At 33.3% G+C, this 12,993-nt stretch overlaps 1 protein-coding gene across 8 annotated transcripts; it reads right to left on the minus strand.

Annotated features, from left to right (window-relative positions):
- Positions 1–4,093: 4,093 nt before the first annotated feature.
- LOC110112544 (EEF1A lysine methyltransferase 4) lies at positions 4,094–12,502 on the minus strand. Of its 8 annotated transcripts, XM_020844797.2 has the most exons (8): positions 12,179–12,480; positions 10,984–11,097; positions 10,798–10,866; positions 10,643–10,662; positions 10,492–10,544; positions 10,347–10,377; positions 10,161–10,242; positions 4,094–4,441 (listed from the first exon to the last, which is right to left on the minus strand). In XM_020844797.2, exons 1-8 carry the CDS (start codon positions 12,360–12,362, stop codon positions 4,284–4,286), a joined length of 711 nt encoding a protein of 236 aa, XP_020700456.1. In that variant the 5' UTR covers positions 12,363–12,480; the 3' UTR covers positions 4,094–4,283. The 8 variants fall into 8 exon arrangements, 3 of the variants coding, with proteins under 3 accessions (XP_020700456.1, XP_028555718.1, XP_028555724.1); XM_028699885.1 differs by having other exon boundaries at positions 10,643–10,866; positions 12,179–12,489; XM_028699891.1 differs by having other exon boundaries at positions 10,643–10,866; positions 12,183–12,314.
- Between the last annotated feature and the right edge of the window lie 491 nt (positions 12,503–12,993).

A 12,993-nucleotide genomic window follows, 5' to 3' on the forward strand; every position in this document is an offset into this window, starting at 1 on the left:
TACATAATTTTATAGAATTCTGCTGATAAACATTTGATTGGTGTCTAACAAAAAAATAGTTATGAACAACTTGTGCTACTAAAGAGATATTATTGTGTGCTAGAATATTTATAGCACCAAAGTAATATAATAATATTTTAGTTTAGTACAAAGTTTCAATATGGATTAAAAAAAAAGGAGTTTATAAACAACAATTGAATTTTTATGTGAAAAAAAAAAAGAAAGAAAGAAAAAATCAATGGCTTTAGCCAAGTTGAAATAATCAACTTTGTGCATGAAATTGTAGAAGCCCTCTCTTCTCACTATTGAAGAAGAGGGGTTTATAAATTGGGATCACTTGTTTGTTCTTATGTGGATGTAATATATTTTATGGGAGAAATAGTAGAAAGTAACAATGATGACCGCGCGCGATGACAGCCAAGCGATGGTAGCAAATGATAATAATTTGGAAGTGGTGGACGGGCGATGACGATAAGATGAGGGTGGTTGGATGATGTTGTAGTCATCGACATCGTTCAATTGGACTAAGATACAAAGTTCAATCTCCAAGCTCAATCTAATTTTAAGTCCAAACCAAAACTCCTTGGAAAAAAAAAAGATTCTATTTATAGGTTTTTTTGTTGTGTTTTGGCTATTTAGTTAAAGTCTTTAAAACACTCCATCAGATAGCCTCTGTTGATTATTTTGATCAGCACACTTCTCTCATCATTTAATTACATTAATAATATTTGAATTGGGCAATCTTAGGCTTCGTTTGGGAAGGTTTTTTTATTGCTTCTTAAAGTAGCTTTTTGTATAAAAATTAAAATTTTTATAGTAAAAAGCCGGTTTAAGAAGAAGTAAGAAAGTTTCCCCAAACGAAGCTTTAGACTATTTAGATTTCGCTTGTCAAAGTATTAGCTTTGATTGTAACCATGCGAGAATCGAAAATCATTTAGCCCTCCAATTAATGTCACTCACAGTGTTTTTAACTATGCTTCGAGCGCCTAATTTAGACTCATTTAGAGTCAAATCAAACGACTTTTAGTATTGTTGAGTTTATCTCATCTAGACATTAATTTTGATTAAACACATGTTGAAATTAGAGCTCAAACAAACTTGAATCTAATTCTTAAACCTTTCAATTCTAACATTCCATCAAGATTCGGGATTGGATAGGTTTTATGATGAAGTATCAAATATAAAGAAAAAAAAAAGTGATAAATAAGTATAAATACAAAATTTATACTATTCTACTAAAGCTAAAATAATATAAAATAACAACTTCAAAATGTTAATTAAATTTTCACATAAAAAATTTACAAAAATGTGTTCATTTACTTAAAAAAAAAAGATCATGCACAAATGTGTCGCTCTCTCAATGGATGGGCATTATCAATACACACTACATTCATACAATAACTATATAAGAAATTAGAAATGTACATCTATAATTGACATTTTATTATGATATTTACACATCAAATATTTATGTGCACACATATAATTTATATCTTATCTAAGTGCATAATCTGATGTGGCATGCTAATTAAAGACCTTGTTTATCCTTATCCAATTAATAAAAAACTTGATTAAAATTGAGATTCAAACAAAATTGATTTTTTTAGCAAATTTTGCATTTCATTAATTGAGGCTTCATTTGGGACAACTTTCTTACAGCTTCTTAAAACAGTTTTCTAATACAAAATTTTCTTTTTCAAAAGATTTTGTACGAAGAAGCTGCTTTATATAGCAACGCGAAAGTTATCCCAAATAAAATCCGAGAATTAAAAAATTTGTGCTGAGAGAGAGAGAGAGAGAGAGAGAGAGAGAGAGAGAGAGAGAGAGAGTGTGTGTGTGTGTGTGACAATGAATTTTTTATTTGAAAAAACTAGAAAAAGAAAAAAATTAGGAGGCATGATCCTATTAAAATGATTTCACTAGTAAATAATATATTATAAATGATGAATTGTTGAGATGAACTGCATATAAGTTAGCTTCCATGATGGAGAAAGAGGATTATTAAGATGTCAAAGTTACATTAAGTAGAAGATCAATGTTGGTGTTCTTGGATATGGTGGGAGCCAATGTTCTTACCGATGACATATATTATGTCATTGTCGCCATTTGTCATTGTTGGTGATGATGATGGGAGATGGCGAGCATCAGTCTTACAAGTGATAAAAGGTATATGCATTATTGGCAATGATAGGCATCAATGCTTGCTAATGGTGGACATTGGGTGATAGCAAGCAAAGCTCGGATTGGAGTCCTCCATGGGGCCCCATTTTGATCTATTTGAGTTTGGAGTGCTACCAAAATTAATTTTTGAAGTTTCCGAACTGATTTTGCCTCGAGATTCGTGCCCAATCAAGATAATTTTTGCATGACGTATCAACATCAAATGACTTATATTGAATCATTTGATTATAAATTGTTCAATATTTAAGTATCTTAATGATCTCATAATCGAGTAACTTTGATCTCATTGGATTCATCTCATTTATCAATTCAACTTAAAATTTACTGAAATTTGAGTTTGAAATATTCTGTATTTAATTCTGAAAATTTTGAATAAAAAAATTAGATGAAGATTCATGCTTCTCAATTAAAATTCTTGAGAAGTATGTATGTATGTATATATATTGATAGGCTGATAGCTTAATAATTTTGTGATATCAAAATTGAGAAATTTTTGGGTCTTATCAAGATGCTTATTTTCATCATAAACATATAAGATTTGTTTTTAACAACCATAATATTTTATAAAAATGGTCATGAAGCTGATTTGAAGAAAATAACTTTTTTTAAAAAATGCTATGTATATTATAAATATGTTCTTAAAAAAAATGAACAACTTTTTTAAGGTTATAATACATCAACAACTCTGATTGTAAAATATAATTTCTCATAAAAATTTTTAAAAAACAATGAAAAACAACCAAAAAGCAACAATCAAATAGGACTGCTATTGCTGAAAAAACAACAAAACAATAAGAAAGCTGATCCAAACAGACCTTAATCCCTCAAATTATTTTATAAAATTTCCCACTCTACTTTCAAGTGCTCAATTTAAGCCTACTTAAACTCCAATAAAGATGTTCTTAATATTGTTTGGTTTCTCATCAAAACAGACCATTTCACTTAGAAAACAAAAGCACTTAGAATTTTTAAAATTACACAAAAATTTGCTCTTGTAGCAACTTATCATCTTACTAAATATAATCTAAAGAGACATTCAAATAATCAACTTTCATTAAGAATATAATATCAATATTGAAATATATTTCTTTCAAAAATTTATCTGTTCGAATTGTTGTAAATAAAAATAGTTGAATATTACTTTAATAAATAAGTTTCAAGTGTTAATATATATATATATATATTTGTTATTATATAAAAAATGTATAACAAACATTTAAATAAAATAATTATTTACAAAGCCAAAACATTGAATTGGAACAGTTATTCAAATAGAGACCTGGAGCCTGGAGGAGGCTTCTAATTCAAAATCAAGTGATTCTTGTCAACAAATTCAAGAAAAATTTACTATGCAATACAAAAACGTCAAGTTTTACTTGATTTCAGGATATAGTGAACTAAGGCTTCATTTGGGACGGCTTTCTTCCTGCTTCTTAATGCGACTTTTTAGTATAAAATCTAAATTTTTAGTACAAAAGCCGGTTTAAGAAGTAAAAAAGCCGCCTCAAACGAAACCTTAGCTTCGGTTGGGGAAGCTTTTTAATACTTTCAAAAGCAACTTTCTAATACAAAAATTTCTAATCCATAAAATTTTTATACTAAAAAGCTTCTTTAAAAAGCAGTAAAAAAACTATCTCAAACGAAGCCCAAGTTACAAAACATTTGAGCAGAGCCAAGAAATCAGGCAATTATCCCAGCACATCCAACGAGAAATTATTACGTGTGCCCACCGGGCTATCAGGAGGTCAATCAGGACGCGCCACGTCACCCGAAACATAATGGTTCACAATGACGGTACACAGTAAATTGGTGATGTGACACATCTTGATTGGCCTCCAAATGAAATCTGGTGACCACACTTGTAATAATTTAGCAAATTCAACAGTTTCTCCGTTCCAGGAACCATACTAGAAAAAAAAAAATAGTTAAACGGTTTATTTTCATTTCTCTATTTTTGTTTTTCCTTTGAAACACAGATAGATCAAAGACATTTTGTAACAAACTGCAACAAAAACTAGGAAAAGATAACAGCAGCTAAAAATGGGCATTAGCGCAGTACTTTTCAATCTAAAAAAAAATGATTCAAAATATATGGGGGTCGCTTAATCCTCCATCTTCTTGCAGATGTAGATATAGTGAGAATCTGGATCTTCAAGAACATATTCTGGTGCAAGTAAACCCTCTTCTGTAAGTGGAACAGGCTCCATGACTGATCTCAGTGAGCTACTACTGCCCACAACACTTTCAAAGCCTGCCCTGGCTGAACAAATTCAACAACAATGTTGGAAGGAATGATATATAATATGAAATAAAAGTATGATATGTGAAATGCATCTCTGATGAAGTATGATCTGCAATACTACTTGTTTGAGTTCAAATATGAATTGAAAAGCAACAATTGTAGCGTTTTCATGAGCTGATGGTGAATGTTTCATGTACTGACCTGTAATGAGCTTTATTGCAACGTTTAAAACTTTATAAACAATCACTCTGTATCAAGCTTAATACTTATCATTTAGAGAAAATGATCAAAATAGTTCAAACTCTTTATAAAGGATCAAAATCTATATTAAAAGAACATTTTGGTTCAACTCCTTAAAGAGAATTAAAAATAGTCTCATGAGACAATTTTGATTCCTTTTTAAAAACAAACGAGACTAAAATGATCAATTAATATAGTTTGAGAAATATCATTTTGATCCTTCATGAAAAGTTAAGGGACTATTTTGAGCTTTTTTTCTCAGATAATTTTATTAGCGAACAGGAATACAAAACATGCATTTTGCTCCAGTTTCATGAGGCATGTAGAATTCCCGTTTCCAGAAGGGTTTTCACTTCACTTAACTCTAATCAAGAAGTTTTCCACTGCTCCCACAGAAGAGAAGATTTTGGGTTCAACCCGCACAGTTAGCAAAAGTAGAAGGCCAAATTCTAACCTGGGATGGTTTTTAAAGCACGAGGTTCGGCACTAGTTCTAAGCAGCAAACAACAAACCACTAAACAGAAAGTCCAATCATTCTCAAGCAAGATATCCTAACACAACTACATACAAAGTTTTACTAACACAATTAACGCTTTATAAATCGGAAAGAGTAATGATATACTTGCCAAATAAATTCATATATTTTTTTGAGACTATTAAGCCAATTAAGACAAACTCATACACACATCTTGTTGGATATTAATCCAAATTTTAGGTTGTTTCTTTGTATTTTATTTAGATTTCTTTAGTTTGTGTTGCCTTTGATATAGCCTATTATGTCTATAAATAGTTGTAATAGGTCGTAATAGAGGTATGCCATTTTAATAGAATTTCTATTTACTTTCTTCCATCTATTTCTCCCTCTCGAGAAGCAGAGCTTCTCTCCCTCTCTAAGATCCTACACATCTCATATGCAAACTTCGAACAAAAAACCTTTTAATTGATAGTTAAAGCTCTCAACCAACACATCTAATATGAGCTGCAATAAATTCATACATTAAATTCAGTGTTGATGTGGATGCATGTGGCCTCGTATAGAAGGAGATAGATGAGATGTGGATAGTGGAAGCTGATTTAGCGCACAAGAAGTGATGGGGGCATCGACAGGAGATTCCGGCGCGTTTATCAAAGACGACACCGGAGATCGACGGCCATGATGGAGAACCTGTACTACTGATGACTATTTGTATCTGCATTTTTTATTACTTATTTATTTTCAGTTTTTTCCCATTTTATCCTTGTGGGCATTTGTTTTCTCTTGTAGCCCAAGGGACGTATTAGACTTTTGTACTTATTGTCATTTGGAGCCTATTTATATGGCTCTTGTATCTTGTATGAGGGTAATGAATTATTGAATGAAATTTTCTACTACTGATCTCTTTGTGAGTTCCGATATCCTTATTACTTCCCTTTGAGAGCTTGAAGAAGAGGTGCGTGAGTTTAGAAATGAGTTTTCTCCAAATTCTTCATCCTGCTTCCAAGCTCTAGAACTCCATCCCCAATTCCTCCTTGCCGCCGGCCTTGTTGGCTCGGCTAGAGAATTGGCCGCCGGCCAATTGATCCCACCCGCTGCTAGCCCATCTGCCGACCCCCACGCCCCTCTTCCAGCAGCCACCCGTGACCCCTAGCCCACCGCTTAGCATCCACCTTGCCGCCGGTTTTCCCCCTTGGACCCAAACGTGTTTGAAGTTCAAATTTCCCCTAATTAAGTCAATTTCCTAATTGGTCTTCATCCAATTAAGAAAGACATTTAAGGGGATAAATGCTCATTTTGAAATTCAAATTCTATTCCTCTTAATAACTCAATTTTGGGAGTTACAATTTCAGATTTGATTGGGGAATTATTTATTCAAACGTGGGCCCCACCTTCTAAATTCCAAAGTCTCTCTCTCCTTGCTATATGGCCGGCCACCCTTGCCCATTAATTCTCTCCCTAATTGCCACCTAATCACCTCTTAATATCTCATTTATTCCTTTCTCCCTCTAAATCAAATTTCAATTTCAAAAATTCTGAACTTGAAATTAAAGTCCGTTCTTTTCTTCCCTAGTAAAAACCTGAATTTAGAACTCAGATTTTCTCCTCCAGAAAACAGCCACCTCTTCTCCCTTCTCTCCCTCCCAACCGAGATCCCACCTTTCCCTCAATCCCATGGCTCAAACCCTTCCCCCTCCAAGCCGCCACCTCTACTCCCCGCCTTCCTTGACTTTACTTGACTTAACTCCGTCACTTCCCAGCAAGGATGTATGGCGGATCCCGCCGTTGATCACGAACTCTTCTACGACATCTACGGAGACATCCACGTCTTAAGATCTCCTTTCTTCGACGTTGGATTTGGCTTCGACAATACTGTCGAGGAGTACTTGGATCGGATTTTACCAACACTAGTGGATGCCGTCGACGACCAATTCTCTGACTACACGTGGATCATCAAAGGTCATCCTCCCGTGCCACCTCCACCTCCGAGTTCCTTCTCCAAAGCAACGTTCATTGGCTCCTCCCTCCTCGTGGCAACCTCATTCCTAGCATGGACGATCTTCCGCCGCTCAACCTAGTTCGTAGGAAAGAGAGAAGAGGCCTCAAGCTGAACAACTCCTTATTAATCGTTGGATTCAAATCACTAGCTTTTAACTTTGCGTTTTCCTTTGTATTGGCTTAAATTGTTCGGTTAATTTCATTGTAATTCCTTTGCCTAAGCGAGTGGAACACTACGAATTTTTGTAACCGACTTTGACTTGATGTGTGATTCTATAATTGGTTAAGCTATGGTTAAATCTTCTTTATTAATCTTGTGTAACTCAACTCATGCATCACATCAAGAAGAAACATTTTTGGACTCTGTCGATTTGTATAGGCACTACATTTTTCAGTGGTCATATCTGAATCAAAATTCATTTTTAATGGATGGTTTGGCAGTAGGCACTAGGCACAACTACAAACTTAAATCTACCAAGCAAACAGGTACATATACAAGACCAAGGATGCCGCTACCAAGTGGTGGGTATAGCTAGAGAACAAGCATAGCTACACCATAAGAGTTCAATCTTGACCTACCACAAGTATGAAGCTACACAATCAACACTATCCCATGGTTCATAGAATAGGAAGAGTTTGCAAAACCTCTAAGTGAAGAATTTGCACCCCAATACGCCTGCACCCTAAACTTTTAATAATGTATTCTTAGCAATTCCACTAATTAGAACTGTTTAAAGGGAACATTTTTAATCATCTGAGTTATGCTTATACTAGCTCAAGCTGGCACCTACACTATCATTAAGAAATCATCATAACATTATAGACCTCATGAGATTGTTTCCCAATATACAAGTATAATCAATAGTATCTTCGAAATTCCTTTATAAAACACATGTTGCTTATCCAAATATAGCACCAATGGGACAACGATGCTTGCGAGAAATTATTAGTAGTGTAGCAAATGATTTTCTCTAAAAATGTGCCTAAAGGCTTATAAATCTCAATAACTTAGATTCATTCATTTTACTTTTTGGTATTCACAATGATTTCATATATATGTTTGACATTTTTCCTTTAATCAATGTGTGACGGGTATAGATATTCCTCATACAACTCCTCTTTTGTAAAGCTTCATCAAGATGATAGATGTTGGTGGAAAGATCTTTGAGGAGAAAGGTGATTGCTTGCGTAGTTATAAACAAGTAGTATGTTTGCTTATTGTAGGATGCCCTTGAAGGGAGGAAGGGGTGGTTGTTGTGTTACAATCTGATAAGGGTTTTGTGGTGTTTAGGATTGTTTTGGTATGGCACTAATTACAGTTAGCAGCTCGGTCAAAAATTATGAGCAAGGCTTGATATAGAAGGCAGAGTGGAGTGGAGAGACTTGGTTTACTATTTTTGTTGGGTAGTCATCCCTTGTCTCCATGGATTGTTAGTTTGATGGAAGAATTATCAATTACAACAAGCAACCAAAGTTTGTAATTTCATTCATTGAATCAAAAGGTTATATGAAACATGTATGTATGGAGCTACAAGAGAGAAATACAAGGAATTAAACCTAGCAGCTCGGCCAAAAATTATGAGGAAGGCTTGATATAGAAGGTGGAGTGGAGTGGAGAGGCTTGGTTTACTAGTTCTATGGGGTAGTCATCCCTTGCCTTAGAAATTAGGCTAGATTAGGGATAGAGAGTGGAGGCTAGAACCATGTGTGTTTGTTTGATGGAGGAATTATCAATTACAACAAGCAACCAAAGTTTGTAACTCCATTCATTGAATCAATAAGGCAATATGAAGCTTGTATGTATAGAGCTACACGAGAAAAAAAAGGAATTAAACCTAAACTAAGCAACATAGGTCGGTAAAGATATAATTAAAAGGGAATATACTCTAGACTCATTACATGTTGCTTTGAGAATAAGGAGGGCTCGACTAAGAGATGTATGGAATGCTTAGAACCACTTCTTTGGGGAGAGGGATTGGCAAATACAATTAAGGAAAGACAGTGGCAATTGATTTAACACATGTTGAAATCCACACTAGGAGTAAACCTAACATATATGTGTTCAAATTCCTTGTGCTTTGAATTTTGTGAAGTAAGACGATGATCTTCATGTTTTATGTAAGGCTTAAGTTCATGATCTTGTAACAGGTTGTGTACATGTTGAGGCTGCGTTGCTAACATTTTTATTCCAAATACATAAATGGTTTTCATTCAGTGCTTACAGATATGAGCTCACTTTGTTATATATACGCCAAATAAGAATGATTCTACAGGTGTACATCTATAAGCTCACTTTGTTATATATACGCCAAAACAAAAAATTTTACAAAGCATAAAAGATATAATAGCAACTAATCATCAGCAGTAAGAAAAATTCAAAATTATAGCTCATAAGTTCTAATTGTTCCAATATAAGTAAAATTTACTCTCTATAATATGAGAAATTATTATGTGCGGAGAATGGACGCAGAATACCGTCCAGAGACCAACAAGAATACGTCACGTCAGCGGTATCAAGCCGCGGTACTGAGCAGTACCGAGCACAGGGATGATGTGGCGCATTCTGGTTAGTCTCCGAACGGCATTCAACGTCGTACAGAATAATTAATCCTATAATGTCATGGTTTTAGAATGCAGCATGTCCCAAGCATGAAAATTTTAGAATTAATGAGATGTTAACTTTAGAAGTCTTAGTTCCAAAAGAGAACTGCATGGATGTTATGGCAATTATAATCATAGAAGGCATTGCTTGGGCCTAGAGAAGGTGATAGATATGGAGAAGCCAAGAACACCAATAATACCCTAACCTCTTGTAATGCATACAATCATTTTGATCATAATGTACTGTGGACATTAAAAATGATCCTGCAACTAAATTATTCACATGAGACCGGCATTCATCAACCTAATTCTCTTTTTAAAGCAAGATTTTCGGCAATCACATTGTGACAAAACTACATGATGCCAATATATAAATATCTAAAGTGCATGTAACAGTGTAAAGAAAATATTATCTATGCTTACGTATAATGTACAAAGTAATTTTCCAACAGCATCCGGGTTGATTCAAATGAGGAATCCTCACTGATGGATCACCATAAGTTATCTGCAACACATGAAATGTTTCTAAACTCAATAGACTTAAAAATAATTCAAAGTAAAAAAAAAACATGAAAATTTAGTAAGAAACATTAAGAACAAAGGATATACCAACATATATATCCCACCAGGTTTAAGAAGCCTAGATATCAGACAATCTTAATTGTCAGAAGTAAAAAATGCATGAAGTTTGAAAAAGGAATAGCAGCTGATGATTTTCTTTTCAAATGAAATTCAAAATAGAGTGAAAACTTACCTGTTCACTTCTTCTATCATCAAAAAAGCACTGAACGAAGCATCAGTGCTACACTATGATGGTAAGAGCATAACAGATATAAAAGAATCAGCAATTCAAACTCAGAGAAAATGACACAAGAAAAAAAAGAAAAAGAAAATATCAAGTTTACCATCAAAGAATCCAGAGTCCCTTCATATAAAAAAGTCAACAAGGCATCACCAAAGAAAATAAATAGAAAAAGAAGATTCATCAGCTGATAATGTTTAGATAGTTCTAAATTTTCAAGAAGTGCACCAAAGCACAATATCATTGAAAAGCAAAAACCTTTGTCAATCACAGAATCAAATGATTCGTCCTCAAAGAAGCTCATATCCCTTACATCCATTTGCAAATCTACAAACAATACCATATTAGGATACCCAAAGGACTTGGTCCATTTCTTGCTTTGAAATGAAGAAATAAGACTTGCTTCATTATTAATCTATTTTGGAAAATTGAAAAGAAGGATACACTTCAACTGAGGAATGTGCATGCATCTCTTTCTCATCATTTCTATCACTATTGATGAAATGTCAATGTTCATTATGTCTACATATCCATCCTTCACCATATCCTCCGAAATACCTGTCAAAATAATATGCATGAGATAGTAAATATAGCAAATCATTTAGGGCAGCTTGGTTGCAAGATTTAGACTTTATTTGGGACAACTTTCTTATTGCTTTTTGAAGAGCTTTTTAGTACAAAAATTTCTTGTTCAAAAAATTTTTATACTAAAAAATTATTTTAAAAAGTAATAAGAAAGTCGTCCCAAACAAAATCTTAGCCATGATTTAGGCTAAACTTGCAAAACAATTTTTAAGCCAAATAAATCTTACTTCCTTCTTAAATAAGGTTTTAGGCCAAACTGCAAATTTAGTAAATTTTGGGGGAAGGATGATTTGAAAGATTTACATCACTTCTTCTTACTGTGCCTCTTCTTTTTCCTTCATTAAAATCTTAAATCTTCAAATATATATATAACGATTTATTATAACTTAACAATATCTAACATCTATCATGTGAAATAATTTTAATATTCAGGATTTCATACCTCCAGAATTTACTACATCTAGATCTACATATTATACTAAATCCAACTTGAATTAAATCAGACTTGTAACTAAAAAAGCCCCATAAAGTTCTTTCAATTTTCTTAAAGCAAAACAAATGTGACCATACTTTAAAATACAACTTCCAACAATCCTCTAATGAACTTTATTTTTTTTAATTTCAGCTCAATCTAGTGAAGGCAGTGACATGCTTCGAACACAACAACTGTTGAATTAGAAGACACTGCCTAACAATGATAATTCTACAAGCCCTTCATAAGTCACTTCATTCAGTTAACTGATTCAATGAAAATGTCATTTATGATAAGCTAAGATACACAGAAGTAGAAAATCAATCCAAATGCAGATATTTGAATTATATATTTGTGTATAAATATCATGTAATTCGCATTCTCCCACAAGTCTAAAATTTGGGGTTGAAAACATATTTACTCATTGAAATGTTCAGCCCAACTTTGATCCTACTCCCTAACTATAAAAATGTTATTTTGTCAGCAAATTAGATTGAAACAGCAAGCCAGTAAACCTAAGAGCGAAATTTCAATCAACAAACCAAATTCTTTGAAAAGAAAGGAGGTGGAGAAAGGGGGTACGCGCATTTCCGCAGCCGACCATGAGAATTTTAGAGCAGCTTGGGATGAATTTGTTAATAAAGGGGCGGAGGGCGGAGAATCGCTGGTACCAATCGAAGGACGAGCCGGCCTGTTCCCAATACCTCGCATCCCAGTACTCGGCATCTCCATACTCGTACGTATTGCTCAGCGAAGGCTTGTTCATCGTCCTCCTCGCCGGCCAATCGATACCAAGAGAGGAGAAGTAGAGGAACACGCTCACAGTCACAGAAGCTGCGAAGTATTAGTTTTTTATTTGTGATTTACATATATATCCCGCTTTATATAATATTATTTACCTATTAAATATATAAAATTATCAAATATAAATATAAGAAAAAAAATATATAATTTATATAATTTAAATATTATTATATTATATTATATTATATATAAGAATTTACAAATAAAAATAATGGTTTAAGCTTCTTTGGTTTGAAGTAGTTTCTAGAAACATTTATAATATTCATTACGGTTTCCCTTTCAAAATCTTGACAGTTTTATTTCTTTTTCATAAAATTTAATATAATATTTGTTATAAGGGAATGTGACTTCTCCATTCAAATATTTAAAATAATAATAATAATAGTGCCATATTTGGGTATTTGTTCCAATTTTAATTCTCTTCTTTTTACTAATTCAACTAGATAAAATGTTTCATATAATTCATAATTCTCGTAATTCAGAATTATATGAAAAAGTGGCAAGAAAATGGTAACAAAATGAAATTGTGTCTGTTGTCAAAAAAAGCAAAGCACCAAGCAAGCTATCCAGAACAAATTGTAGCAACTTTTATA

Source organism: Dendrobium catenatum, unplaced genomic scaffold (genome assembly GCF_001605985.2).
Source record: "Dendrobium catenatum unplaced genomic scaffold, ASM160598v2 fragScaff_scaffold_133, whole genome shotgun sequence".
Lineage (NCBI taxonomy): Eukaryota > Viridiplantae > Streptophyta > Magnoliopsida > Asparagales > Orchidaceae > Dendrobium > Dendrobium catenatum.

What these genes read in the sequence shown, in the direction of transcription:
- LOC110112544 (XM_028699885.1), bottom strand. Translation starts at nt 12,362, where the DNA reads ATGAACAAGCCTTCGCTGAGCAATACGTACGAGTATGGAGATGCCGAG. An exon ending in CTGGTGGGATATATATGTTG is followed by an intron (nt 10,243 to 10,346) that starts GTATATCCTTTG and finishes CATGTGTTGCAG; the next exon opens with ATAACTTATGGTGATCCATC. An exon ending in AATTACTTTGTACATTATAC is followed by an intron (nt 4,442 to 10,160) that starts GTAAGCATAGAT and finishes GAATTTGTTCAG; the next exon opens with CCAGGGCAGGCTTTGAAAGT.